Raw genomic sequence first — 27,190 nt, 5'->3', positions numbered from 1 at the left:
CTGGGCTGGGGGAGGGACGAGGGGTGGGAACAAAAGCAAAGTGTTTACTTTCATTTCCCATTGCAGTACCTCGGGCCTCAGAAAATGGCTTGGCAGGCGCATGATGGCCTGCGGGCCATTTGTTGGACAAGCCAGAATTAGATGGCCTTCTGAGGTCCCTTGCAGCCCTGCTTTTTCTGTGATACTCTCTCCAACAGCTGGGTTTTCCTCCATCTCCAAGGTACTAAAACAGATCTCAGGGTCAACCATGACCTAAAGAGAGGGGAGCTTCTCTTCTCATAACTGTCTTTCGGGTGAAGTATGAAACCAAGGCATGAACCACTCCAAGCCATTTAGATTCTAAAACATTTTGGCAAAACCCTCCATGTACCTGACCCACTTCCAACTAGGTCATTATGCAGCACACGCCCAAATGTTGGATAATATTGTTCAGCAATGCCTGCAAAGTTACAATCATTGCCTTCAACCCCAGAGATGGCTGCACATCAACAGTGAGTGACAGATTGTCCTGGTACCTATAAAGACAAATTCTACTTCACATTTATGCTGGTGTAAACTGGAAAACAGAGGAGTGATGCTCAGTTTCAGTGAGATCTGGCCAAAGCCCTTTGGCATCTTGTGGGAGAGAAGACATCCGAAAAAACACAAAAAACTTATATGAGGATCACACCTCCCTTTATTTCACAATGTCAGGTTTACATAGAAGCCTGTGCTTGCACCAACATTATAACCTGCTGGTTAGTTGTGCAAGGCAGGCAATAAGTGAGACACTTGCATTCCAGAAAGAAAAGTCACAGTTCACAGTTTATCAGGTCATCTCCCACCCGTTCTTACACGTGAATAAATTAAAGTGCTAGCACAAGCTAAAATACAGGCAGATACAGTCATTGCCCTTTAAAAGCAGCCTTGAATTTTCCAACACGGAAAAGCAGCAGCAGCAGCACTGGAATGGAGGAGAAGCCATCTTTTCCCAGGGACCAGACTCCTCAGTATGAAATGATCACTGGAAACAAGGGCATTTTAAATCAGTGAGTCAAAGTAATTGGCCAGTAAATGGTCCCCTTATTTCAACCTTTGTTCTATAGCTCATACAAGTGTCTCGGTCCTTTTCAAGTAACCTTGGAAGAAGGAGAGGGACTTTCCACATCACCTGAAAGCAAAGACCATTGTGGCTGGCCCACTGGCAGGAAAGCACGAATTTGGAAAGCCCTGAAGTCTTACCCCTTCCTGCCTCCCAGGGTGATTCACACCACCTGAGCAGCAACAAGCTAATCTTCCCTGCCCTACTCAGACAGGGCAAGGCAAACCAGCTACACCACATCAAACGATGCCCCCTTCCTGAAAGCTGATGGCCAATTAGAAAAGAAGAGAGTCACAATACTCTGAGTCCAAGTCTATTGCAACGTCTTTGCCCCCCTCCTTCATGTGGACCATGGGGATAGCAACTCTTCTTCCCTCCACAAAATACACTCAGGAGCACACAGACTAGAGTGGAATCCTTGCAGGTCTGTCTTTGCCCTGGTCGTTGCATATTATCTAGAAGGGGCACCAGCAAGGGTGTTTTGAGGCACTGCAGGTAAGGGAGTTCTCAGTGCTACAGTATAAGTCTGCTCAGGCTTTGGGAGATAGGAAGCAGAGCAAGGACAGCAAGGTCTGTCCTTGCTCTGAGACATCAGGGTCAAAGGATCCAGGGAATTCTCGAACCAGGAAGATGCTGACGAGATACCAGAAACTGAAGGGAACCGTGCCTAGCATGGGTGATTCTGATCCCTGAATTCTCAGGGATGTCTCAGGCTGAGGGCCAAAGCCAAACTCCAATCCACCCTTTTGACAGTGTTGGTTGTTTCATAGCCACTTCTGTGGTCACTGTTGCTGGGACTGGGCACTCTCCAGAGAGTCATCGGCTGAGAAGATGCTGGATCAGCTGTTGGAACTGCTCCCACTGCTGGTAGATGTACAGCTGGGTGTCCCAGAGTGCATTCACCAGGATAGCATCATTCACCTCATCCAGCATCACATCCGACTGCAGCTGTGGGTTGAACCTGTGGACACCGAGATGTTACCACCAGGTAGGGACAGCAGCAGAGACACAGTGAGGGGGCAGGCAAGGACAGGGGCACAGATGCAGTGCCGCATGACAAAGTGAGGCATGCCACATTAGGGCCTTGAGGGAGGACAGAGGACCAAACAGATGGTGCTGTGTAAAAAGCGGGGGGGAGGGGATTTGAGGGGGGCAATGAGCCAAGGAAAGCTCTTACCGGAAATAATGGACGTCAGTCATCTCACACCAGGCCCTGGCCCGATCCACGGCTGGCCCATCTGCGTCAGTACACTGTCAGGGAAACAAGCCAGCTGTTAGGTCATGAAAGGCAATCTGCCCATCCACCAATACAGTCAGGCTCCCTTTGTTCCGAGTCCAACCATAAAAGGCCTCAGGGACAGAAAAACCACCACAAACCCATATTAGAAACCTATCAAAATGGTTTAAAAGGGCTTCTCTACAAGCCATGTCACAGATCCCCCGTGGCAGAGCCCAGGCTTCTAATCCACCGTGGGGTGGCAGGCATAAGGACCTGGACTTAGAGTCATAGAATAGTAGGTCTGGAAGGGTCCTCAGGAGGCCATCTAATCCATACCCGTGCTTACAGCAGGATCACTTCTACTCATGTTTGTCCATACATACAGCCATGCTTGACTAACCTATTCCTAAAATACCATAAAGAACCCTGTTGCACAACTACAAGGCACATTGATTCAAAACACCAAGAACACCCTAACCTGCCATGGATAAAGCAGGAGTATGAGGGCAATCAGATGCCCCACTGCTGTGAGCACTGTTAAAATATATCCAAGAGATTCAAAGAGGATTATGGCTCCTCCACCCCACTACAGAAGGTAAAACTTCCTACAGTGCATGTCAATTTGGGGTCAGAGATAAGGTTATTGGTGGAGTTTTAACTCTGAACTTTCTACCTTTTTTATTTTGTTCACAAAACACGTTCTAATGAGCTGCTTTTTGTTAAATGAGCAAGAGAGTGAGCGAGCAAGCAAAAGAGCATCCCCATGACTGTTATGGATATCCATTCTTAGTGAGATTTTTGGTTAGAAATATCCTTAGATGTTAATGCTAATGCCATTGTCATAATTCAATACATGACATTTTTTCAGAAAGCAAACTAACTTCAGTTTCTCCAGGCTTGATGTGTTCAAACCAGACTCCAGTTCTAAAGTGAGAATTTTGCACCTACTACAAATTGAGCTCACAAATTTTATCAATGCAAAAAGTTGAGCCTTGCTTTGAAACTTACAACCAATTACTCAAATATGCCTATCTGATAAAGCACAGGTTTTCCACACTCATGCACAAAATACACACACACACACAATCTCCGCCATGAAACAGTATGTATAAAAATCCTAGGTAGAAAGTACCTTGATAAGAATGTGTTGAGAGAGGCCAGAGATTCCTAGCTGTAGTTTTGCAGAGGCAGATCATAATACAACCATCTAAAAAATGTGTATGTCCAATTCAAGAGGAATTCTTTAGGATGGACCACCTCAACCTTTTCCCCACCACTAACATCTTTTTATTCCTATGTTACTAACTCAGCCCATTGTCTAGAGCATGGGAAAACCTTTTTTTTGTACTCAACTGCTATGGACTTTTTAAAGTTTAAGGGGGTGGGGGGCTGAAACAGGAGATGGTGGCATCCAAGATGGGGAATGATTGAAAACACCTTGATAGGGAAGAGGATCATCCTTATTCAGTTGGTATGTTTGGACAGGGACTCATCCAGGGAGTGCTCTCTCATGCAATCCTCATATCCTTGATTGAATTTAAATTGAAGATTTTTCCTTTTAAAATAGTGAGGCTTAACAAGAGATGCTGCCTCAGGTGCATCTGTTATACAGAGACCATCACTGCCTCATTTCTTCCTACCTACCCCATCCCCCAATACTTACACAGTCCACCACCATCTTGCCCAGCTCTCGGGCCCCAAAGACAGTCTTGGCTAGCTCCCAGGGGTTGGAGGGGCGGAAGACATCCACCGAGCTCACTGGGACCTGTGGAGGCTTCCCCGTCCCAAGAGAAACAACCACTCCCGGTTTCTTCACCTTCTGGCTCTGCCCCTATAGGAGATGGAGAAACAGAGTTTCATTACACAGCTCAAGGGGTTGAAGAGAAGAGAAGGCCCTACCCTGCTTCCACCACAACTCTTCTCCTCCTCCCACCAAAGCATCTCATACTCCATCACAGCCCTCCCCATTTCAGTTCTAAACTGCCCTGGCAGCAAGTGCCTGTTGGATGTCTCATGGCCACCACCGTCCAGTAAACTCTGAAGCAGTATTCCCAGAATGCAGCTGCCAGCGCACCACACAAGACGTGGTGACAAATTAGCACTAATTGACCCTGCTATCTCCTCAGAGAGCAAACAGCCAGAGCCCAAGAAGCAGAAGTCTGGTTTTGCCTCAAGACTTCAGCCTCCAACCACAGCTAGGTTGGAACACCCTGGTAGGGAAGTGCTGGGAAGGGGCAGCTTACTAACTGACTGTGGTGTGGATAAGACACAGGACTCTGGTGTCAGGGAGCTGCCAGTGACAGCACCTTTGACCCACATGGAGTCATTTATGACCCCCACCCTGCTGTAGCATCATGCTGGAGAGGGCTCAAGGTAGAGATGCAGGCTCAGGACTCCAGCCACTCTCTAATTCACTCCCACCTTTCGAATTAATGACTTATTGTACTCATGGATCTCGGTCAAGGCATCCAGGGTGGGATTGTTGGCTAGCAGGCCACCATCTAGAAAACGCCCAATGGGTCGGAAGTATGTCGGAGCAGCACCACTGCAGCGGGCAGCCCGCCACACCAGCTGGTCTGTGAGAACAGGAGAGAGCAAGCTGAACTGAGATGCAGGCTTCCTGCATATACAGGGGTACAAAACACTAAAACACCAAACGGGGAACAGGGAGGTTTGGGACTCCTAGAACTACTCCACTAGTTAGCTCCACCCCCCTTCCTCACCACATCGTGGTCCTTACCAAGATTTACTGAAGAATCTATTTTTTTTTATTTTTTTTTTTAAACAAAAGGTATTGCCCCCCCCATTCAACCTCCTTAGCCAAAATCATCCCCGTTTTAATTCTTTTGCTGTCAGTGGAGTTACTCTAGGGATGAACCTAGAGTATGGCACAGATTCATTCATTAGACAGAGAGGATGGAGATGATTTCCACTAGAACCTATCCACATGGCTAGATGAGAATGTACTTTCCAACTGTCTAGTGGCTCTTCTGCACTACTCTTTGCCTGATGTTGCAAAGAAAGCAACAGAATTTGGGCATCCCCATTTCCTCTGCAAAGCAGCAGAGCACATCCCCAGTTGACTGAGGTACCCTGCTATGGTTTATTAAGGCAGCAGATCAGGAACAGTCATAGAAGGATGGGAGAGAAAGAGCAAACTGAATGAGAAACTCTCTCTCAGACCAAGCTCTGGAGTGCTAATGGGAAATAACCCACTGTCAGGAGGTATTGTTTTGCACAGAAAAAGAGGGAAGGAGGCAAAAGACTTCTGTTCTTTGAGGCAAAGCCCTCTCTTCTGCCAGTCACCTGGACTAATGAAATCTGGTGCTGACACCGTTTACCTTCTGGCTTGGTCAGTGGTTTGAAGGAAGCTGTTGTCTTGTAATTGGGCCCTATTCTAGTCTCTGGGGCCTGGTAGTTCCGGAAGAGGTGGAGCTCAGCTGGCTGCCGGTCACATAGGGTCCCCGTTACCATGACCCTGTCAAAGGTGAAGGGAGGAACCAAGGTGAGTGCTGAAACCAATGCAATTATATGCTGCCAACCTGTGCATCCTTCTCCAAGTCAGGCCCATGACAAGGTTTAACTCTTCACTACAGAGGCTGCCAATGGGAGCAGAGCAAGGTCAAGCAGCCCTCATAAAAATCCCAACCAGCACAGCCCCAGGTAAAACTCACTTGGGTTTCTGGACTTCTGTCATCTTGGTGTGCTCTCCAAACTCCCTCTTCAGGAACTCATTCAGGGGCTCTGACTCATAAGGCCGTGACCCTCGGAACACTTCATCCTTCATGCGGAAGTACAGGCACCGCAGGTAATCCATGGACTTCCCTGGAACACAGCACAGCACCACCAGTCACCACGAGAGTGCCAGGCAGAAGTGCAGATCTGGCCACACTCAGGGGATCAGAGTGCAGATGACCCAAGCCAGCAACAGAGGTGGAAGAACCCCTCCCAGCAGCCTCTGAAGCCAGGCTTGGAGTTACCAAGAAGCCTTGAAGGGAGGGGATCCGTTCAGCACCAACTCCAAAGGCAAGAAGAAAGTGCTGATGGACTAAATTCTAGTACTCGATTGGTGAGACCTGCTGACTGCTTGCCAAATGACTTCCCACACCTCTTCCTAGGAGGCAAACCCCTCTCAGCTAGAAGCAATAAGCCACAGCCAATGGCTCCCATTCACTTTGCTACCTCTTCCATTTCTCCACATGCCAAAGCAGGGTGCTTCAGCCCCGCCAACCAAACCACCACTTACCATGTACGATAGCCAGTGCAAGGATCCCTCCTGTGCTTGTCCCTGCAATCCAGTCAAAGAGGTCCCTGATGGGACGGCCTGTAGCTTTCTCAATAGCAATGAGAAGCTGGATAAGCACCAGGCCTCGGATGCCCCCTCCATCCAGACACAGGACACGGTCGAGACTAGAAGGGAGCAAGGAGACAGGAGCTGGGTTACAAAGCAGAAGATGTTGTATATCAGATGGCAATACTGCTCTCTACTAGTCTGTGGTCAAGCCCCTAACCAAATACCCAACCCTCCCTTAGCCGTCAGAGATTTCCTGCAACCCTCCACAAGTGTCCCAGCTCTCACTCCACTTGCTAAATCCTCCTGTGTCCTAGAATCACCTATCTGGTCTCTCAAACACCTTCAGTTTCTTTTCCATTACTGCCTCTACCATGATCAAATCCCAGACACATGCCGAGCAGTTTTCTGAGCATCTCACCTGGAAATTAGGAGGACACTGCAGGGCCTAAGCAGGATGTAGTAATATTAAGTCAGAAGTCACCAGCTTTCTCCAGACAAAAGACTGCACTGCAGAAAGCCATCTTCCCACCACAGCCACAGCCGCACATTCCTCCCACCATGGGAATACACTGTTGCCACATTAAGTCTATTATCTATTTGAATACTGATCGTTTTAGGAGCAACATCCAGCTAGTGTGTTTGAGACTATGGGGTAGACACATCTCCCAGACTTTTGCAGGCACCAAATTCACAACTTCCCACCCCTTGCCAGGTGCCAAAACATTTGCCTCTCCCTATGACATATCTTCAACATGATGAAACATGTGATGAAACATCTTCACATGATGAAACAAGTGATGACTGCAATGGATGGATCTTCACCTTGTACAAACAGGAGTAGCTCCACCTGTTGTCAACAGTCAGCAACAAAGTACCTGGCAGCATTGTCAGCAACAACCATGCATTCTTATGGGGTACCATGGATCAGACTTGGACAGAGCTGCACTGATGTACATTTAGTGTTGTCATTTAATGTACTAATCCCTCTCCCCTCCACCCCGCATTGCCAGCAGCCCCTTCCCACTTCTTCCCCACATCAATTTCTAATCTGCAGTCCCAGAGGATTACAGAAATGAGAGACCCCACTGCAGAGTTTAAGACCTACATACCAGAGTACTCAGAGCCTTTTTTATGCTCCCCGCACAACACAGAACCTCAAGGAGGCAGAGAACCACAGCTCCTCATGGCTGGCAGGCAGGTACCCCTTCCTCCCCTGTGCCGCTAAGATAGCAGGGGATGCAGTATAACCCCCCACCATGCTAGAAGTCAGGGTCCTCATACTGTGTGGAGCTCTGCTACAAGAAGTCCTCCTGCTGGGAGCCATTTCCTTGGAGGAGGGCTGCAATTCACTACTCCCAGCCTCCCTGAAGCATGTGTTAGCATGGTTAATGAGGCAGGCTAGTTCTCACTATGGATGCAAACCCTCGTATAGGAAGGATGTGGAGTGATGCACACAGCAAGGAGTTACCTAGCTCTGTACCCCAAACTATACTCCCTTCCGACCCCCTGCAAATCACCACCAGTTCCACCGCCCATCCTGCTCTCTGCTGCCCCCACCAGTGTCCTTCACCAGATTCTCAAACTCTGTCCACCTCCCCCTTCTCTCCTCCCTCTGTGGGAGCAACCCTTCATCAGAATCTTTCTACCCAATACTTGCATAGAACCTAGTTTAACACCAAATTTCCCTTTTGAACAGCAAAACACAGACAGCTTTTTGTTTTGCTGTGAAGGATTTTTCAATTGCCTTTCCTAGCCCAGCACCCTGCTGCCTGCCCTCCAGTTGCAGCATCATCTCCCCATCACTTACAGGGAGTCTGCCTACCAGCACCTCCTCCTCCCCTCCATGGCACTTCATGTCATCACCCATGGGCTGGCCCCCCTTCTCCAGCCATTACATGTATGCTGCTGCTAATCAGTGTAGAACTTGGCATGGAGCCGCGCAGACATCAGGGCCAGGGGTAGAACAAGGGAGGAGGTAACTGCAAGGCCCGAGCTGATTTTTCAGCAGCAAGGAGCAGCAGATGCCAGGGGTAGAGCTGGCAGATGTTTAGTTTCACTGAACTAAAGGCAGAGCTAGAGAGGCCAGCAGGTGAAGAAGGAGCAGTCGTGGGAATACAGCTTTCATAGCAAAAGATCTATGTACTGCAAAGGGATGAGAAGTTTGACTCCAGCACCTCAGCAAGGGCAGCACAACAATGCACAGCACAGCACTCTGCCTAGCTCCAAGACTGAGAGTGCTTTGCATTATGAGGGAGGCAAAATGCACTCCCCCTCACTCCTCCCCGATTTGTGTCTCATTAACACAGTTCCTCACTCACTTGCTCTTCCCATCGCTGACTGAGTCCACGACATCCGGCGTTTTCAGCATGTAGCCAAGTGCCGTGGAAATATGGATAACATCTTCAAACCCTGGAGAGGCACAGAGGTGCGTGCATAGAGGAAGAGAGGGTTAGCCCAGTAATGGAAGGAGAGGAGCTTTTGCCCTATTTGGAATACCAGGACTGGAAATATTTCCAGCTGGGGTTTCCTCTTCCCCACTTTCTGCCCTCTCCCCCTACGTCCTCTACATTCTATTGGGCAGAAATCAGAGAGGGGTAGCACCTTAAATACTAACTTGTTTAGAAAGGGGTACATTTTAATAGAGGATGTCCTTTGTCAGATGTCACCCCGCCATGCCTTCTGCCTAATTTCAGATTCACATGGCTAACTGCCTTCCTTCATTCTACCAGTAGCAGGAAAAGGCTTATTGGAGCACAGTTATGTTCCAATGCACAGCTGCTCCCAGAATAACCATCTTCAGTACCTCCATAGCCTGTGCAACAGAGCTTCCATTATCTGCCTTGGAAAACTGCTGCAATGAACCAGGTCCTGCCAGCAGGAAATATTTTATAACAGCCAGCCAAAAATTTGCTCAGTTCTACCTTAGTGATATCTTCTGGCTATTCAAATTGAAATGCTCTGAGACAGAAACTTGAAAAATAGAGTTGGAAGGGATGCCAGGAGGTCATCTAGTCCAACCAGCTGCTCAGAGCAGAATCACCACCATCTTTTCTAAGCTGTCCTGGAGATGTGTTTGTCTAAAGGAGATTCCACACCCTCTTCAAGCCATCTGCTCCAGTGGTCGACCACCCTCTGTGTTATTAAAAATACATCTAATATAGCTAATCCCCAAAAGAGAAGCAGAACATGGCAGAAGGCACAAGGTGAGATGCCTGCAAATGCTTATTCCATTCCCTGCTAGTCCTTACTTAGCCAAATTATATCTAGTTAACAGGTTTTCTTTCAAAAAGCCAGGCCATTAATCATCCTCTCCACCATCTCACTCCCCCAGAGAGCTGGTTAATAAACACCAAAGCCTTCACTGGGAGGACCCAGTGAATGCTTTATTACATCAGCACCAAGATCAAAAGGTCCCTATCCCTCCACCCCCCAAACAAGTCCCCTCAGTAGCCCCAAGGCAACACACCCAGAAGCACTAGTTCTACCCTTCTTTGGGCAGAAGAAATCAAACCCCTGAGAGAAGGGAGCCCGAGAGTTTTCAGATAGATCCAGAGGAGCAGGTTGACAAGCAGAGGAGGAGGAGAAGAAAGAGAAAAAAAGGCAGGTTTCAACAACTACTGCAAGTGTGGGAATGAGGGAAAAACCTAGGTCTAATTTTAAGACTATATACTCTAAGCATGGAGCTGTGGGGGTCAGTGTCTAGCCATTACCCCTCTGTGCAGAGTTCCAGGCCCCACCCTAGGAGCATGAAGCCAAATTTGGCCGAGATGAGGTGCCAGCCTGTGAAACCAAAATAAAAACAGGGGAGGAAGAAAATACATATTACTGCTAGTGTTTGGGAAGAGCCTGAGGATCCTCAGAGGAGTCTGGTAACTGATCTAGTCTCATTGCACAGACTCTGCTGCCTGAGAAAAATAACAGCCCCATCTCAGCAGTATGTCAGAAGCCTAATCCTGGAAAGACTCCCATACACCTATAAAGCACTCATTAGGGAAGAGGGGCACTTAGTCCTGGGCTGTGGGACTCCAGGGTATACAGACATATGCTGCTGTGGACGTAAAAGAGGAATCCATATTTTCAGACGATACCCCAGAGGAATGGTGCCCTGGCACAAAAGGGCTGTTACCCTTCACAGGAAAACCCTGGCAGGCAGTCACTTCCTCCAAGAAGGTGAACAAGAGATAAGCCATTTCTCCTCCAATGCTCTGCCCTTATGCACCACTTCACCCACCACTGAGACCCTAATGCTGGAGCTGGAAAAAAAAAAAATCTATGTCCAGGTTTCCATACATCCTTATGCTTCATCCTTGCACTTTGGAAGCTTTCTGGATCCAGAATTCACATCCACCCAGATCTCCCTCCTTAGCTCACCTGTTCCCCTCCTGCCAGTCACTGAGAGTAATGAGAATGGAGAACTCATAAAACAAAACAAGCTGCGCCCTTCCCTCTCTGCCTCTCCCCTGGGTGGAGAGGGGTATCGTCACATGTGGGAGTATACTCCCAAGTTTTCTCCCAGAGCAATGGGACCAGTCACACCAAGACACCTCTTTCCTGCTTGACACACTGCAGTTGCACCAGTGAAAATTCAAACAAGGACAGATAGACCTGATTCTAGGAAGGTTGAGTTAAAGGCAATGAGAGCTGAAAGAGGACAGGGTCTACCTCACCCTCCAACCACCCTCAACAGACCAGCCTGGGTAGAAGACCTCAGAGAAGACTGAGGATAAAGAAGGGAAGAGCAAGAGGCAGGACTGGGGAGGGCGTTACCTAAGCCGCGGCTCTTGTTCCGTGGGGGAGGTGGTCTTGCCGGGGGGGTGGAAGAGAATGGTGGTGGTGGCAGCTCTGAGGACACCAAGCTGGGGGATTCGGGTTTGGGTGGGTGGCAGCGTTCAGCCCCTACAGTTTGTAGCAGGTCTAAGAGCACCTTCCGGTTAGTACCTTGGGTGGGAGGGGAGTCACACGTACAAGAAAGAGAATCAATCCACAAATCAAGGGGTTGTTCCAAACAGCACCACTGCCTGGGCTGTCAAAGCAGTGTTTGTTTGTGTCTAATAATGACCTACTGGGAAGAGGATGGGGGGGTGGGGGGGAAAAGAGGGCAAGGCAGGGATCACACTTTCGGCCTCCCTCCACAACCAGCCATTAGTCAGGGCGTTGCTGGTGTCCCTGATCCTATATGTCCCAGCCACCTTATGTCACAAGTGCCATCTTCCAAAGCCAACATTTAAAGGGCCAGGTGTGACTGCACCTTGACAAGTCCAGAGGAGCTGCCCTGCCTCACCATGTGTGGGCAGCATCTGACAACCCAGCCTGGAAAAGAGGCATGTGCACCTGTCTTTCCTTAAGGTACATCCCATTCCCTACTTCCCCTCTCCTTCTCAGGGCTTTCTTCCCCTTGCCCCCCTACTGTCTCTCTCACCTTTGCTGGTCCTGGCTGCCACTAGTCCTGGTGTCTCCCCAAAGTCATTGGGGATGTCCACATCTGCTCCGAACACAATAAGGGCCTTGATCATATCCAGCTGGTCATGCTGTAAGATAGGAGGTTCTAGCCATCAGCAACTTTCCCCTTCCCCTCTTGCCACCACTGATGTGCCTGAGCCTCATCACCCTCCTCTTTACTAGCTCCCTTGGGTGCCCCAGCTACCCAAGGGTGCCTCGCTGAATTCAACTCTTTCCCAACACCTGGAACTCCAAGGGTGAGGGCTTATGGTGTAATCATTACCACAGCTGGACACAAAACCCAGCTGGAGGCACGGAAGAGATGAGAAGCACATGCTAACCCCCTTTCACCAAAAGGAGGGGTGGAGCCTCCTCTCTGGTATTTTCATGCCAGGATCCTGCAGAAAATACTCCCTCTAACCCTCATGGATGTGCAGAGCCATCAGCAACTCATGAGAAACTCACCTTCATGGCCAGGTGCAGTGGGGTGTTGCCATCCTGCCCCTTGGTATTTGTGAGGGCCCCATGTGTCACCAGCACCATGGCACAGTCAAAGCGTCCCCGTTTGACCATGATGTGCAAAGCTGTGTCAGCTGTGTTGCTGACGGCATTCACTTCACAGCCACACATCAGCAGCAGTCGGGTCATCTGTACCCCAAAGGTGCAAGCAGGAAGGGAAAACAAGAAAAGGGGAAAGCTTCAGTGTAACAGCCAGGAAGGGCAAAGTACTCCCAGAGGCAGGATACACCAGAAAAAAAATCAGCAATGGAACCATGCTGGAGGTTGCAATGGTGGGAAGAAGTGAGTGGAGACAATCCCCAGCAGTTCAAACTCAGTTACAAATCCCTGAATGGCCATGCTGGGACTTGTGGACTTTTGCAAGATTTCTCTCACATTTGGTACAGAAGCAGCTGTTCACTTTAATGACTAACTGATGCTGGTGAGCATCTCTGTCTCACAATGCTACACTGCCTACAAGCACAGAGCCAGAGCTGAATGAAAAAAAAAAAACAAAAAAAAACCCAGCAACCCAAAAACAAACTCTTGAGAGGACTAGTCTCTGGCAAGAAACTGCCAAGTGGGAGGGAGGAAGGGACAGAGGGGGAAGGAGATTCTATGTGGATATTGCCAAAATCCTCATGCACTCCTCCTGTTCCTCTTCACAATCCAAGCAGATTTAAATCTCAGTAGTTGCATGAGATAACTCCACGGAGGATGCAGAGAGATGTCAGTAAATCAGTAGAAGGCACTCTCCATCTAAAAACAGCTCCAAATCCATGTCCTCACACTGCATCAGGGGACAACGTGCCCTTGCAAAAGCCACATTTTGGTGTGAGGTATAAAATCTACGCCAGGGTAACAGTATCCACCCCAGCCATGGGGCCACTTCCCATTATGGATGATTACAAGGTATCTACCAAAGTTCCCCTATCACTGCCATTAAAGAAGTTGCTCTTCAATTCCCCTTAGGCACTGTTGTGCATTTATGATGGCACAAAAAGTTCTACCCTAGAGGGGGCCTCAGACCAAAAGCAGTACTTTCCACTACTCAGCAAAAGAGGAAAGAAGAACAATCTGGAAACCTAGCAGCCATGGATAAACTAGGGCAGAGGTTCCCAACCACCGGGCTGCAGTCTGCTACTGGGCCACGAAGGGTTGGGTGCCAGGTCATGGCACAAACTTTAACCAGCTCCCAGTGGCGGTGGCTCAGCCCTCACTAGCTTGCTCCTCGGGCACGCGCTGCCCCCAGCCACATCTCTCCTCCTGGCCTGGCTCCGCTGCCAGCCCATGGTATAAGAAAGGTTGGGAAACTCTGAACTAGGATCAGCCCACATGGTCATCTCATGGTTGGGCTTTGGAGCTCTTTTTCCAGAGTGTATGGGTCTGATCTTCAGCTGGCACCATTGGAAGAGAGACTGTTCTACTTGGGAGTCCAAACGTCCAAGGCTTGTATATGCCATTTGCGGCCTGCCTTTCTGGAGCCTTACTAGACGCTGTACTCTAAATGGCTTCCCAGAGACACAGAACCTTGCTGGAAGGGGAACGTTTCTGGCTGGAGGAATTATGAGACAGAACACAAACAAGCAAACGCAGTGCAGTGGGGCTGCTATGCATCTTAATATGCCACCTACCCACTACCAACATGTCCTCCACCTGCTGGAGGACATGCCTACCTCAGCATTTTTGGCCCAGTGGAGTGGAGTTCCTCCATAGCGTGGATCCCTGGACTGCACCTGACTGACATCAGTGTTGAGGATGGCTTGTGCACAACTGTGGGAAGAAACAAAGCTAAAGCACAGACGAAGACAAAGGTCCCACAGCCTGTCAACAATCTGCAATGTTTCTACCACAGTAGCACATGGGGAAACTGGGAGCAAAACAGCCCCCTCACCCATGGAGTTGTGCCACTGAGTAGCACCCAGCAGGCCAGAAGCTGGCCTGTGGGATCAGCATCAGCTGGTGGTGCCCTGCCAGGGACCGTTCAAGGAGGCAGGTGAGCCCTAAACAGAGACAGGCTGGGCCGTGTCTAGCAAGCCACTAACAACCACCCAATAGGCTCCACTCCAAGGAAGGCCACCAAGAGGCACCTGAGCCAGTCCACAACCTCCTGGTATTTGTTCTATCCCAGTGAGACTCATAGGCACTGGGAAGAAAGCCAATGAGTCCATGCCAGTAAACAGTGCTCTGGACACTGATCCATTCTCAGCCAGCCCTGACAAGCTACGTGCCAGGGTACTCAAGGAGCTGGCGAGCATCATAGCCCAGCCCCTGGCACAGATCTTTGAAAACTCCTGGCGCTTTGGTGTAGTACCCAAAGACTGGAAGAAGGCCAATGTGGTGCCCATCTTCAAGAAAGGGAGGAAAGTGGATCCGGCTAACTACAGGCCCATCAGCCTGACTTCTATCCCAGGGAAGAAGTTAGAAAAGTTTATTAAAGAGGCTATCCTTAATGGACTGGCTGATGCCAACAGCCTAAGGGATAGCCAGCACAGGTTTGTTGTGGGTAGGTCTTGCTTGACCAATCTCATTTCCTTCTACAATCAGGTGACCTATCACCTGGACAAGGGAGAAGAGATCGATGTCATATATCTTGACTTCAAAAAAGCCTTCGATCTGGCATCCCATGATAACCTCTTGGTGAAACTGGCCAACTGTGGCCTTGGGTCCACCACAATCTGCTGGCTGGGATATTGGCTCTGTGGTCGGACCCAGAGGGTAGTAACTGATGGAAGTCAATCATCATGGTGTCCTGTGACCAGTGGGGATGATGAGGTTGAACGGTCATAAACTACCATAAGACCGTTTCAGGCTGGACATAAGGAAGTATTTCTTTACTGTCCGAGCCCCCAAGGTCTGGAACAGCCTGCCATCAGGGGTGGTTCAAGCACCTACATTGAACACCTTCAAGAGTAAACTGGATGCTTATCTTGCTGGGATCCTATGACCCCAGCTGACTTCCTGCCCTTTGGGCAGGGTCCTGGACTCTATGATCTTCCAAGGTTCCTTCCTTCCAGCCCTAATGTCTATGAAATCTATGAAAAGACAAGAGGCAGGAGAAAGGACTTACCCCTCACTCCCCACTTCCCCCCCGACGATGGCCTTCCAGTGCTTCTTTCCCCAACAAGATTAATAGACACTCACCCCTTCTGGGAGTACTTCAGAGCAGTGTGAATAGGGAAGCCCAGAGCCCCAGTGATGTTGCAGCTGGCCCGACATTTCAGCAGAGACACAGCCACATCCTCTTTGCCCAGCTGGCAGGCTAGGTGCAGAGGGGACTGCCCTTGGTTGCTCAGGTAGTTCAAGGAAACAGATGACGTTTTGCCCAAGAGCTGAAAAAGACAGAACAATGTGATCTCCTTGTCGGAGTTCCAAAGATGGCTGCTGGGTACAGTACCTAGCTCCTCATGCACGAAATTGCCCAACCCTTCCCCACGCTCCACCCGACAGGGAAGACTAACCCATGGCATGCTCTCCGTTTTCGCCCAGATACTACCATGAGTCAACCAGCTTTGGGTGAGGAGCAAAATATAGGTTCTACTTGGAACAAAAACAGAAACACTTTCAAGATTTTATTTTCCCCTATGATTTCACGCCAAACGGCACTGTCAGTTGGCTGGTTTACCCCTGCAGGAAACCCACCAGCTCTGGGTTTATGCAGAAGCAGCAGGAAGTGAATCTGCCCACTCTTGTAGCAGATTCCCAGAGGGAATAAGATATGGGGGAATTCAAATTTAAAAACTTCTCTTGGTGTAAGCTAGCTCAGTGATTCTCCTACAGCAACCCAGGGACAGGCCTTCTTGTTAAGTTAGCACTACTTTCAGACCTCACTTCTTACAAGCTCTGAGCCTTATTCTCAACACACCCTGTCACAAAGTCAAACCCACTACACTCTGTCCCAGAACACTCCTGGAGCCTTCCCAAGTGCAACATTACTTTTGGAAAACTACCAAGCCCCAAGTTCAAAGAGTAAAAAAGAACTGGTGATGGGCTGAAAAGCTCCCTGCCTGCTGCCCTAGAAATACCAACCCAGGGCACCCTCAGCCACACCACCACTCTCACAGACTACCAGGGACCTGACAGCAACTTTGGGGAAGATGACAAACTAAACCCCAGAACAAGCAATTTGAACCCTAAGAATTCCTACAAACATGTGAAGGAGGCAAAGAAATCCTAGCCTCCCCTCTGCAGAGACCCAGCCTGTTGTGCTGTAAGCCCCACATGCAGGGGCCTCCCAGTCCAAGAGGCCAGATCAAGAATACCTCTCTTCCTTCCATGGATTTGGCCACAAGCTCTAACCCCTGCCCAGACACTAATAAAAGAATAGGGACCAGCTGGCAAAAATAGGGAGTGTCCAGTGCCACCTGTCAGCTGCTAGATTCCTCAGCAGGCTTCAGGTCAGAGCATGGCCCAGAGATGGCATTGCCCATGGACAGCAGATGGTCATCCAGACCAACATGCGAAGTACTACCATCTCCACCCCACTAGGTTGCTCTGGAGATTATAGTGTTTAGCATCAAATACTCCCACACTGTACCCAGAAGAGGACTGGAAACACCTTGAAATAGCTTAGGTCTCTCCTCAGACCAGAGGTAAAAACAGCAGCAGGCTGCTGCCCTTCTACCTTCAGTCTCAGGGCCCTGATTCTTAATATCAGCTTGGGCAAACATACAGCATTCAAAATGTTACTGATCAGCAGGAAGGAATCATGTGAGGAGGGCTCCCCAAGTCAGTGTGGCCAACCCATCACAGGCATCCCAACACAAGGACTTAGAGGACTCATCTATGCCACACTAAGGCTCCTATCACCCAACTTCTGTAGGTAGGCTTAAGGGGGAATTCTGCCAACTCAAACCACCAGCATCATGCACTAGCTGTGGATCCACAGACATGAGAAAACAGGTGTGGCCTAAAACAAGGGAAGAACACATGGAGCCAGAAAGGGAATACCTGGCCCAAGACCAGGCACAGATTTCATAGACATCAGGGCTGGAAGGGACCTTGGGAGATCGAGTCCAGCCCCAAAGGGCAGGAAGTCAGCTGGGGTCATAGGATCCCAGCAAGATAAGCATCCAGTTTACTCCTGAAGGTGTTCAATGCAGGTGCCTGAACCACCTCCAATGGCAGGCTGTTCCAAACCTTGGGGGCTCGGACAGTAAAGAAATTCTTCCTTATGTCCAGCCTGAAACGGTCTTGCAGGAGTTTATGACCATTCGACCTCGTCATCACTTGGGGCGCTCTGGTGAACAAACGTTCCCCTAGATCCTGGTGGTCACCCCTGATAAACTTATAGGTGGCCATCAGATCACCCCTATGCTTTTCCAGGCTAAAGAGTCCCTTGTCTCTCAGCCTATCATCGTACGATCTGTTTTCCTGACCTCTGATCATGCGCGTGGCTCTCCTCTGGATTCTCTCAAGCTTCTCCACATCCTTTTTGAATTGTGGAGCCCAAAACTGGACGCAGTACTCCAGCTGCAGCTTCACCAAGGCCGAGTACAAGGGGAGAATGACGTCCCGGGATTTGCTCGAGAAGCATCTATGGATGCACGCCAGCGTTTTGGTTGCTTTATTAGCCACAGCGTCGCATTGCAGGCTCACGTTCATCTTGTGGTCAATGATGACCCCGAAGTCTCTTTCTTCTGTAGTGCTATCCAATGTAGCACTGCCAAGCCTATAAGGATGCTGCAAGTTTTTCCTCCCAAGGTGGAGAACCTTGCATTTTTCGGTGTTAAACACCATCAGGTTCTCGTCTGCCCATTTGCTGAGCTTGTCCAGGTCAGCCTGGATCACCCGCCTATCTTCTGGCGTGGATGTTTTGCCCCAAAGTTTGGTGTCATCGGCGAACTTGGCCAGTCCACTCCTGACTCCAATGTCCACATCATTAATGAAGATGTTGAACAGTATGGGTCCAAGGACAGAGCCTTGAGGGACCCCATTGGTCACAGGGCACCACGATGAGTGACTGCCATCAATTACAACCCTCTGGGTCCGACCACGAAGCCAATTTCCCAGCCAGCGGATCGTGGTGGACCCAAGGCCACAACTGGCCAGTTTGGCCAAGAGGTGATCATGGGATACCAGATCAAAAGCTTTTTTGAAGTCAAGATATATGACATTGATCTCTTCTCCCTTGTCCAGGTGATAGGTCACCTGGTCATAGAAAGAAATGAGATTGGTCAAACAAGACCTACCCGCAACAAACCCGTGCTGGCTATCCCTTAGGATGTTAGCCTGGGCCAGTCCCTCAAGGATGGCCTCCTTAATAAACTTTTCTAAGATCTTCCCCAGGATAGAAGTCAGGCTAATGGGTCTGTAGTTAGCCGGATCCACTCTCCTCCCTTTCCTGAAGATCGGCACCACATTGGCCTTCTTCCAGTCTTTGGGCAGCCAATAATAAGTTCTACTGTCTTGGTGAGACTATTTAATCAGGCCCATTTATTTTCACGCTGGTGGTACAAAGCATGCTGGACTTCAGAGTCCAAACCAAGAGCTCTGGCTTCACCTAGGAAACAAAATCCTTAAAAATGTAGGGAACACTGGGGCTGAGATCAATCCACAGGATCCACACTATTCCCTCTCTACCCCACCCCTTTCATGTAGCAGTAGAACCAGCTGGCTCACTCTCCTCCAGAAGTGGAAAGCCCTGGTCCTACCTCCTCCAGCACTGGCCTTTCTTCTTTCATCCTGCCCCTCCCCCACCCCACCCCCTCCAAATAAGGGGCTCCTTAGCACTCCCCTCCTCAACCAGCCCCTCTCCCAGGCTGCTTCTCCTCCCACTCACCTCTATTATCTCAGGGCTACCGCCTCGGACAGCATAATGGAAGACCGTCTCCCCATTTTTGTCAGTGATATCCAGCCGGGCATGGCAATCCATCAGCTCCCGTAGGCACTCAATATCTCCCTTCCGGCAGGCCAGATGCAGCGGGGTGCAGTCATCCTCACACTGGGTGCTGTTCAAACAGCTGCAGCACAAGAGGCATAAAACACAGCATGAGCCCAAGGTAGGGGCCCTCTTTCCTGGAATACAGGGACCCTCAATGTACAGTTGCCTCACAGACACCTGCTTCAAAGCCTCGTTAAACAATCGAGTTAGACCCAAGCACTTTGTGAAGGCAAGGCAATAGCAGCAGCAGCGCAAGCGCTGTACAAGACTTTTCTGTCCTTAGCCATCCATGCCCGTGTCCCTCAGACCAGCCTCTTAGCATCTCTGCTATGCCAGCTATGGAGCCACCCATATAGCTCTGCTGACACGCCTCATCACTGACTTGCAGCATCCTCATAGAGAATTGTACCCAGACCCTTCCTACCTCCCTCATGTCTAAGCACCTGTTCAACTCCTTTCAAGTTTTTCTTCTCCTCAAAACAGACATCTCCCCAGATCCTGCTAAAGGGGAATGCAGCATCTCAAACAAAGAGCTTTCCAGCACTTGTGATCCAGGGAGAACATCCCTCCTCCCTTCTAGTTATTTGCATAAGACGCTTGCACAAACTGTGTCACAACCCCATCTGAATGAGTGGACCATCTAGATCAGGGTTGCTCAAACCCCAGCCCTCAGGCCAAATCTGGCTCACAGTGCCAGGCCAAATAGCCCATGGGGATCCCCATAGGTAGCAAAATTTGGTGGCAGGAGAGTGGTGGAAGCTCCATATGGTCAGATCAGACCCTGGCTGGACCACTGCTGTACAACGGGATCAGGGCTGGGCTTGCCCTCCATGCATCTGTACCAAGCTAGGCTGCTCCCCATCCGCATCCCACTATGTGTCTGGATCAGGGCTGGGCCGCTCGGCCTCCACCCACATACTGCACAACCACATCAGGGCCAGGTTGCTCCCCATCCCCACATATACAGATCAGGGCCACTCTACCCTGTGCCCCCACATGCATCAGGATTGGGGCCAGACTGCTGCACCCCCCATCAGAGCTAGGCCACTCCCCGTCTCCCTGGGTGGCTAGATCAGGGTCAGGCTGCACACCCCTCTGTAGCCAGTTCTGGCCTCTGCCGTGCAAATCCTATGCACCAGATTGAGCCCACTGGCCAGATCCAGCCTGTGGACAAACCCAGGTACACCAATTCAGCCCACAGGGTGAAGTGGTTGGGCACCACTAATCTGGGCAGTAACATCCTTACTACAACTACTAGCTAATTGATTTGTTCCTCGAGCTCAAAAGGTGTGGGTTTGGACCTTGATAAATCACATGGGGTATAGTAGGTATACATTCTTCCAGAATGGGCAGGCAGCCATCCCCTTCGCCATTTGACTAAGCAAGATACCTAGGGTACTACCTGCAGATTGATTTAGGGGAGGCTGCCAAAGCAGCCCAACTTTTATTCAGGGCCTGCTTTACAGAGTGAGGCACCTCCTTTTGAACGTGCTGGCCTGGGCTCCCTCTCTTCTCTGGGGAATTAACTCAGAGGAGAGCTCCTCAGCTCTTGCCTTTGGATGTGGTTGTGTTGGAAGCTTTCCCGAAGTCCCATCTCCACTGCCACATGGGCCAGGGACCAGCTGGGGTGGCTGCGGAAACAGTCACTCAGCTGCTGGAGGACCTCCAGCTGCAGAGGCTGCTGGGAGCTCTCATAGAAGGGGCGCAGCTGCCGTGCATACTGCTCAAAGTGCCTGGCAGCTTCCACCTCGTTGTCCAGCTGGAAGATCCTGGAGAAAAGGAAAAGGGAGTAAGAATGCTGCTCATCTCCTTTCCAAGTAGGCCAGGAGACACCACTGCTAGCACCAGGGAGACAGTGATTTCCTACACGCCCCAGTCCCAGAATCTCTCTGCTTGCTCCCTGGGTGAATGAATATTCATGCCAAGGTGTGGAGGAAGTCTCCTACTGATACAAAGGAACTATGTCCATTCCTGCATCAATGACTGTCAGGGCACTTCTCCCCTCTTAGAACAGACCCTCCTATCCACAGTGGCTACCATTTACAGCCAGGCAAGCATTTCTATCCCCTGTTCTCACAGACCTGGGGAATCGGGAGAGGTGGCCATCCACAGGAAATCACCACTCTCTCACCAAGAAAGCAACCCAAAGAGGAATGGCTGCTCTGCCACTCACCGGAAGGCAACCAGCTGATTCTGGGGGTTCACCAGCAGGCAGTCCCAGGAGCGAGCTGCATTGTTCTTGTACAGGGTGACCCTGCCCTCCTCCCTCAGGCGTGTATGAGATGCAAACTCTGCCAAGGGCACCTCCTTTACTCGGTATGGGTTTGAAAACAGGTTGGTGACACTGTTAATAGTACTGACAATTCGACCGAAGAACTGCATCTTTGAGATGAGCTGTCCTGTCCCACTCACCCTGAAAGAAATGACACCACCAAGTTCAACTTGCATCAGCCCCTGCCCTGGTGCCCCCATCATTCAGTGACCTTCAGCCCAGCTTCTCCCTCCCCTAACCCCAACAGGCTGCCCACTGATGCTTCAGAAGCTCCAGCAGATGGGGCTCTTGAGACAAGCAGTACTGTCCTCAGCTTCCCCCCAGACCAGCGTAAAGTGGACAGAAGACCTAAGGGCTATGCATCATGAATCAATAGAACAGACTTCCAGCAGGCCAGATTGCCTGATCCTGAGACTGATGGACACAGTAATTTCCAGAGGCCTCAGTCAGGATCAAGGCCCTACTCCGAGTTGCGCCACACTAAGAAATGATCCCTGTAAGGGACAGTCTAAATATACAGGACAGTTAAAGGGAGACAGGCTGGACTCTTATGCTCATTTTAGAGATGGAAAATTGAGCCTCAAAGAGATTAAGTGATTTGGCCTTGGTCACACAGGATTCCTGGCGCAGGGTGAGAGGTTGGGTCCAGGTCTCAAGTGCCAGCCCAGTGCTTTACACCCAACATGAATTATACAAGGGAGGGAAGCCCTTAGCTACCCCCTCAGCTACCCCATGCTAACCGCAACTATGATTTTTGTCTTACCATCACTTTCTAGCTCACTACCACAGTTAGATAAGTAAAGTACTGTAACACAGGGCTGCTCAACCTGCAGCTACTCCAGGTGCCAGATTTGTGGCCTGGATCCCAATGGACTGGGCACTGTCCATCTAGCCCACCAGGCAAAAAAGGTTGAGCACCATTGCTGTAACAGATGTCTTAAAGGAGGTGGTGGATGCTCCATCACTGGAGGCATTTCAGAGCAAGAGAAACAAACATTTGTTAGGAATCGGTCAGGTAGGGTCAACTTCACCTAAAGCAGGGGTGGGCAATTATTTTGGGTGGAGGGCCACTTACTGAGTTTTGGCAACCCATTGAGGGCCGCACGATAGGCAGCCAGGGGCAGATTAATATTAATTTTCTAAGTTTTTAGGGGCCCTGCAGGCTGCATAGAATGGCCTGGCAGGCCGCATCTGGCCCCCAGGTTGCATTTTGCCAACCCTGAAGTAAAGGCAGAGAGATGGATTAGGTGACAACCCTTACATCCCTGTTTTCCCATGACTCTCACCCTCAACCTCCACACTGAGGCGAAGTCTTGCACAGGTATGCATTTGACCTCACTACCTCAAGCAAAAATCCAAGTATACCTCCCGGGGGAGCAGAGGGGATTTCTCATAACAGCAAAGCATTTGCTGGATCAGGGCCTGACTGTACACACTTTAACATGGATACAGAAACAATTAAGAAGTAGTTTGTTTGCTGTATGCAATGTCAGCCTGGGCTGTGTTGAAGGAAATGGCTTGTGTGGGTGGTGCAGGTTAAGCAGATGATTCTGTCAGTCCAGGTTCTGCTCTGGGATTGCTAAACAAGGGGAAACTGTTTGGGCGTATTAATGCTGTTTAAACTACATGCACTATCATCAAGGAAAGTTATGGCTGTAACAACCATAGCCAAGTTAATTCCAGCGACGAAGGAGGATGTACGCCTGCTGACGTGCTTCACCAACTGTTTGCAGAGAATGTTAAAAGCTGCATGCTGTGCACAGAGAAGGAAGTAAAAGGAAACGGATAAAGTGAAGGTGAAATCATAAATACAGGCTGCATGCAATGTCTGATAAATTAACTAGGGTGTTCCTGGCCTTTTTATAGCAATATCAGAAAAGTATTCTCTCAAGCAGCTGTAACTGGCTTTTAACAAAACTAGGTTTGGGAAGCTAGTCAACTGACTGGTCAAATATGCAGTCCATTGACTGATCAATATTTTTTTGACCAAAGATTATGGCAATTTTACAAAAAACTATATTTTTTGTAGTTTTACTGACAGAAATATGAATTTCTGTTGTTTTTGACAAATTTCTTAATGGAAAATTTATGATCGTGTGTGTTTTATTTGGATCCATTGACAGGTTTTTGCCAATATTTGACCGGTCAAATACCCAACCCTTAACAAGACTCCTTTTTGTTTGGGGGAAATTTAAAGAAGTCTGTATGATGCTGGCCATCAGCTAGAAAGCCAGGCATCCCAAAACATCCCAGAGTCCTGAGGCACGCACAACAGTGCTGTTGACACCATTTACCACCTCTTTCTTGCAGGTCTCCATTCCCTCCACAAACGGCCCAGCTCTTCTCCATACTCCCCTCACACATAGCCCTGCTTCCCCCCACCACGCACCTACAAAGCCGGTTTTGCAGACATCCTTGATCTCCACTACATTCAGCATTGAGTTCTTTCATGGATGAACTAAGCTTCAAGTCCTTCATCTCCCTGAAGCAAAGAGGAGGAAGGAGGGTCTGTGCAGCACTGCAGAGGCCACACATTATCTGGCACATTTCTTTTCTATAGAACTTATTCTTCTCCTTCATAATACTGCTTCCACCCATCTCAGCAGCACCCCTCAGCACTCCTATGGCGCAAACTTCCCCACCATCACACTCTTGCGGCATTCATAACAGTAACTGAAACCCTCCCTGCCCATATGCAACATCCAGCCTAATCACAGATCAGTCTTGAGAAGAGAAAGTTTAGCAATAAAAGGTATGAATCAAGCTCTAGGTAACAGACTTCTTCATCAACAGCCTGCACATGAAGAACAACAGCTGCTACAGAAGCTGCTAGTGCCCAGTAGAGAGCGGTTTTAAGTCTTTCTGGAAACAGAAGAAATTCAGCAAGCACATGGTGTCTAAACACAGGATCAGGTCTATGTAAGTCACTTCTAGCCTGAAGTGAAAGATCTTTAGCCATGACATCCAAAGCAGCAAACAACCCCGAAGGTCTCTACGACAAAGAATTAACCTATAGACCTATCACTATTTGCAACCAACCTTTCCACAGTTTGCAAGCCTTGGGAAAAAATGCTTTTGTTAAAAGATACCCAAGACAAAAATGAGACTGCCCTGCCCCAGAATCTGGGACAGCAGCTTTGGACTACTCCGTTTATAGGGCAGTCTGCACATGGATGCCATCAAAGCCTGTCATTTTGAAAATTTTGCTGGCAGATGTTACATCTGTAAGGGAAGCAACTATCAGTGACAGGCACAAGGAGACTCCAAAAGGACCTTAGAACTAAGATTCCAATCCCATTAAACATATAAACAGAGCATACAGGCTCCTATTGCTTTTGAGTCATTGAAAGACCTGAAATTGGGGCTCCTTGCACTGGAACCTGAAACGAGGAGGGAGCAGCTGAGCAGTTTTGCACATACCCAGTAGGCGCATCTATGTTGCTTCCACAGTGGTCTAGGGAAAGCCATGAAGAAAAGCACCTGCCCACAGACTCCTGCTCCACACCTGCCAAGCCCAGAAGCTGCTGTGCAAGGACTCTCAACAGGCTGAAGACAGAAGTCAAGCGCCGTGAGAGCTCCATCAGAACAGCCTCCCTGCCTCATTTCTGGGTTTGGGGGGTATGGAGCAAGAGCAAGTCAGTAGCTCAGCAGCCCTCTCAAACGCCCTGGAAGTGATACAGACAACAACACCCTGAGCTCCTCAAAAAGGGAGACAGGTCCAGCATAGAGGAAGAGGACAGAGTTTCACAGGCCTCTTTTGTTCACACAAAAGCCACCTGGACCTGAGGAAGCCCTTTTCTCTTGGATTATAGGATCCCATAAAAAGCAAAAAGTGGCTGCTCACAGGCTCCATTTGTCAAACAAGGGATTCTCCAACCCTGAACCCTCCTCAAAGCAGGGAAAACTGAATGCTCATATAAAGAAGTTAAAAACTCAGAAGAAGTGGGAAAAGGCTGCATTTGCTGTTACTCAAACAAGGTGGAGTAAAACATATCAAGAACACCCCAACCCCAATATTAACCCCAGCCCAAAAGGTGACTGAATTCCATGACCACCCCAAGTTGGTGGAAAGCAACATGTGAAGGGATTCAACAAACAGTGGAGGGCTTCTTATCTTTGGTTCTACAACAGCCAATGAACATTGCTTCCGACACCACGCTTTTCACGGGGGGGGCTCCTACTGCTGGTGACACTAGGGGAGCTCAACTGGTGTTTGCCATCACAAGACAGATTAAACATTGTTCCTTGTGCAGACAGGGTCCCAGACCTGCATTTCCTCCAGAGAGAGAGTTCACCAAAGGATTTAGGATCTTGGACAGCTCCATTGTTTTCTCTGCAAAACAAAATGGTCAAAGGGCCCAAAACAGACACTACAGGAACAGAAGCTGGAACAAGGATGAGGTCAGGCATCCTCATCCCCAGTTGGTCAGTCTTTATAAATGGGAGGGAAGCATTATAAACATGTAAGGCAGGTCTTTATAAATGGCAGCAAGCATAACGCTAAGGGAAGGGGAGGGAAAGATCTTTCTTTTATTCCAGATCCACATCACGGAAGAAGAAAAACGCTGAATGTGTCAAAGGGGAGGAGGGGGAGAGCACAAAGGAGAAAATGACCGAAAAAAACCTGGCTTTATAAGCAGCCCTTTATCCCCACCCCTGCAACAGAAATTCAGGAGAAATAAAAAATACCCAGGGAAAGGGGAACAGAAAGCTGGTGTGGCCAAAAAAAGTCCCCATGGAGACACAAAGTCAATGAGGACGCACTGGTGCCTGCAGCCAGCGACTTCCTTCTCCCCAAAGCTGTTCCTGGAACAGCTGGCAGGATTTCCGCACCTCCCCACAGGCCCTCGCTGACCCTTCGCTCAGGTGGCTCCTTCCTCCCTGATGCCCGCATGGACACCCCCTTCGAGCCAGGGTGCCAGGCTGGGGCGGGGGAAGCAGTCCATGCCCAGGGGCAAACACCCACCCACGCCCTACAGGTACCCCCCAGCACGTGCGCGCGGGGCGGGGCGTCAAGCCCGGGCTGCCACGTGGTGGGGCAGGATGACCGAGGGGAGGCGGAGGACACAGACCGCGCAGAGCCCCGCCCCCGCCGCACTCACCTCCTGAGTCACTGACCCAGCACCCGACTTCCGCCAACAAAAGTCCTCCCCAGCCACGTGACCAGCGCCCGCAAGTCACAGCACCCGCTCTTTCACCCCCGCACCACCCTCCCTTTGCGACCAATCACAGGCTCTTTTTTAAGACGCCGAGCCTCCTTCCGCCCCCGCCCTCTCGCTGCGTGTTGCAATTCCGGAGACGTCTGCTAGATCGAGGCGGAAGTTGAGGCTGGACAGTAGGGCGGTAGCCATCTTTGTGAGGGGAGGATGGCTTCCTCCCCCACCCCTTAAAGGGACAGTCACGTGATAACCTTCCCCGGCCAGTCTCAGCCCCTGCTTTGTACCTCGCAGCAACCAAGGGGACCCGGACTGGGCCTGAGCAGCTTACCTGGGTGCAGGGAGTTA

At 49.8% G+C, this 27,190-nt stretch overlaps 1 protein-coding gene across 5 annotated transcripts; it reads right to left on the bottom strand.

Annotated features, from left to right (window-relative positions):
- Window positions 1–659: 659 nt before the first annotated feature.
- Window positions 660–26,905, bottom strand: PLA2G6 (phospholipase A2 group VI). Of its 5 annotated transcripts, none has more exons than XM_090043042.1 (17): window positions 26,789–26,905; window positions 21,588–21,827; window positions 20,968–21,183; window positions 19,313–19,493; window positions 15,676–15,863; window positions 14,208–14,304; window positions 12,499–12,681; window positions 12,014–12,122; window positions 11,362–11,532; window positions 8,913–9,003; window positions 6,547–6,710; window positions 5,975–6,125; window positions 5,642–5,778; window positions 4,722–4,876; window positions 3,964–4,131; window positions 2,259–2,332; window positions 660–2,042 (listed from the first exon to the last, which is right to left on the bottom strand). In XM_090043042.1, exons 2-17 carry the CDS (start codon window positions 21,794–21,796, stop codon window positions 1,898–1,900), a joined length of 2,439 nt encoding a protein of 812 aa, XP_089899168.1. In that variant the 5' UTR covers window positions 21,797–21,827; window positions 26,789–26,905; the 3' UTR covers window positions 660–1,897. The 5 variants fall into 5 exon arrangements, with proteins under 5 accessions (XP_089899168.1, XP_089899166.1, XP_089899167.1 ...); XM_090043040.1 differs by lacking the exon at window positions 26,789–26,905 and adding an exon at window positions 25,954–26,782; XM_090043041.1 differs by lacking the exon at window positions 26,789–26,905 and adding an exon at window positions 22,450–26,096.
- Window positions 26,906–27,190: the final 285 nt, after the last annotated feature.

The sequence above is a fragment of the Crocodylus siamensis genome, chromosome 4, assembly GCF_052110815.1.
Source record: "Crocodylus siamensis isolate JL-2025a chromosome 4, ASM5211081v1, whole genome shotgun sequence".
Taxonomy (NCBI): domain Eukaryota; kingdom Metazoa; phylum Chordata; order Crocodylia; family Crocodylidae; genus Crocodylus; species Crocodylus siamensis.
The sequence above is the reverse complement of the archived record's forward strand: the minus strand, read 5'-3'. Positions and strand labels throughout refer to the sequence as shown.

Coding starts and splice junctions, on each gene's coding strand:
- PLA2G6 (XM_090043039.1), bottom strand. CDS start 24,347: ATGCCGCAAGAGTGTGATGGTGGGGAAGTTTGCGCCATAGGAGTGCTG. Junction 14,305..15,675: donor CTGAAGTACTCCCAGAAGGG/GTGAGTGTCTAT, acceptor TTCTTCCCACAG/TTGTGCACAAGCCATCCTCA. Junction 12,682..14,207: donor ACTGGGCCAAAAATGCTGAG/GTAGGCATGTCC, acceptor TTTGGGGTACAG/ATGACCCGACTGCTGCTGAT.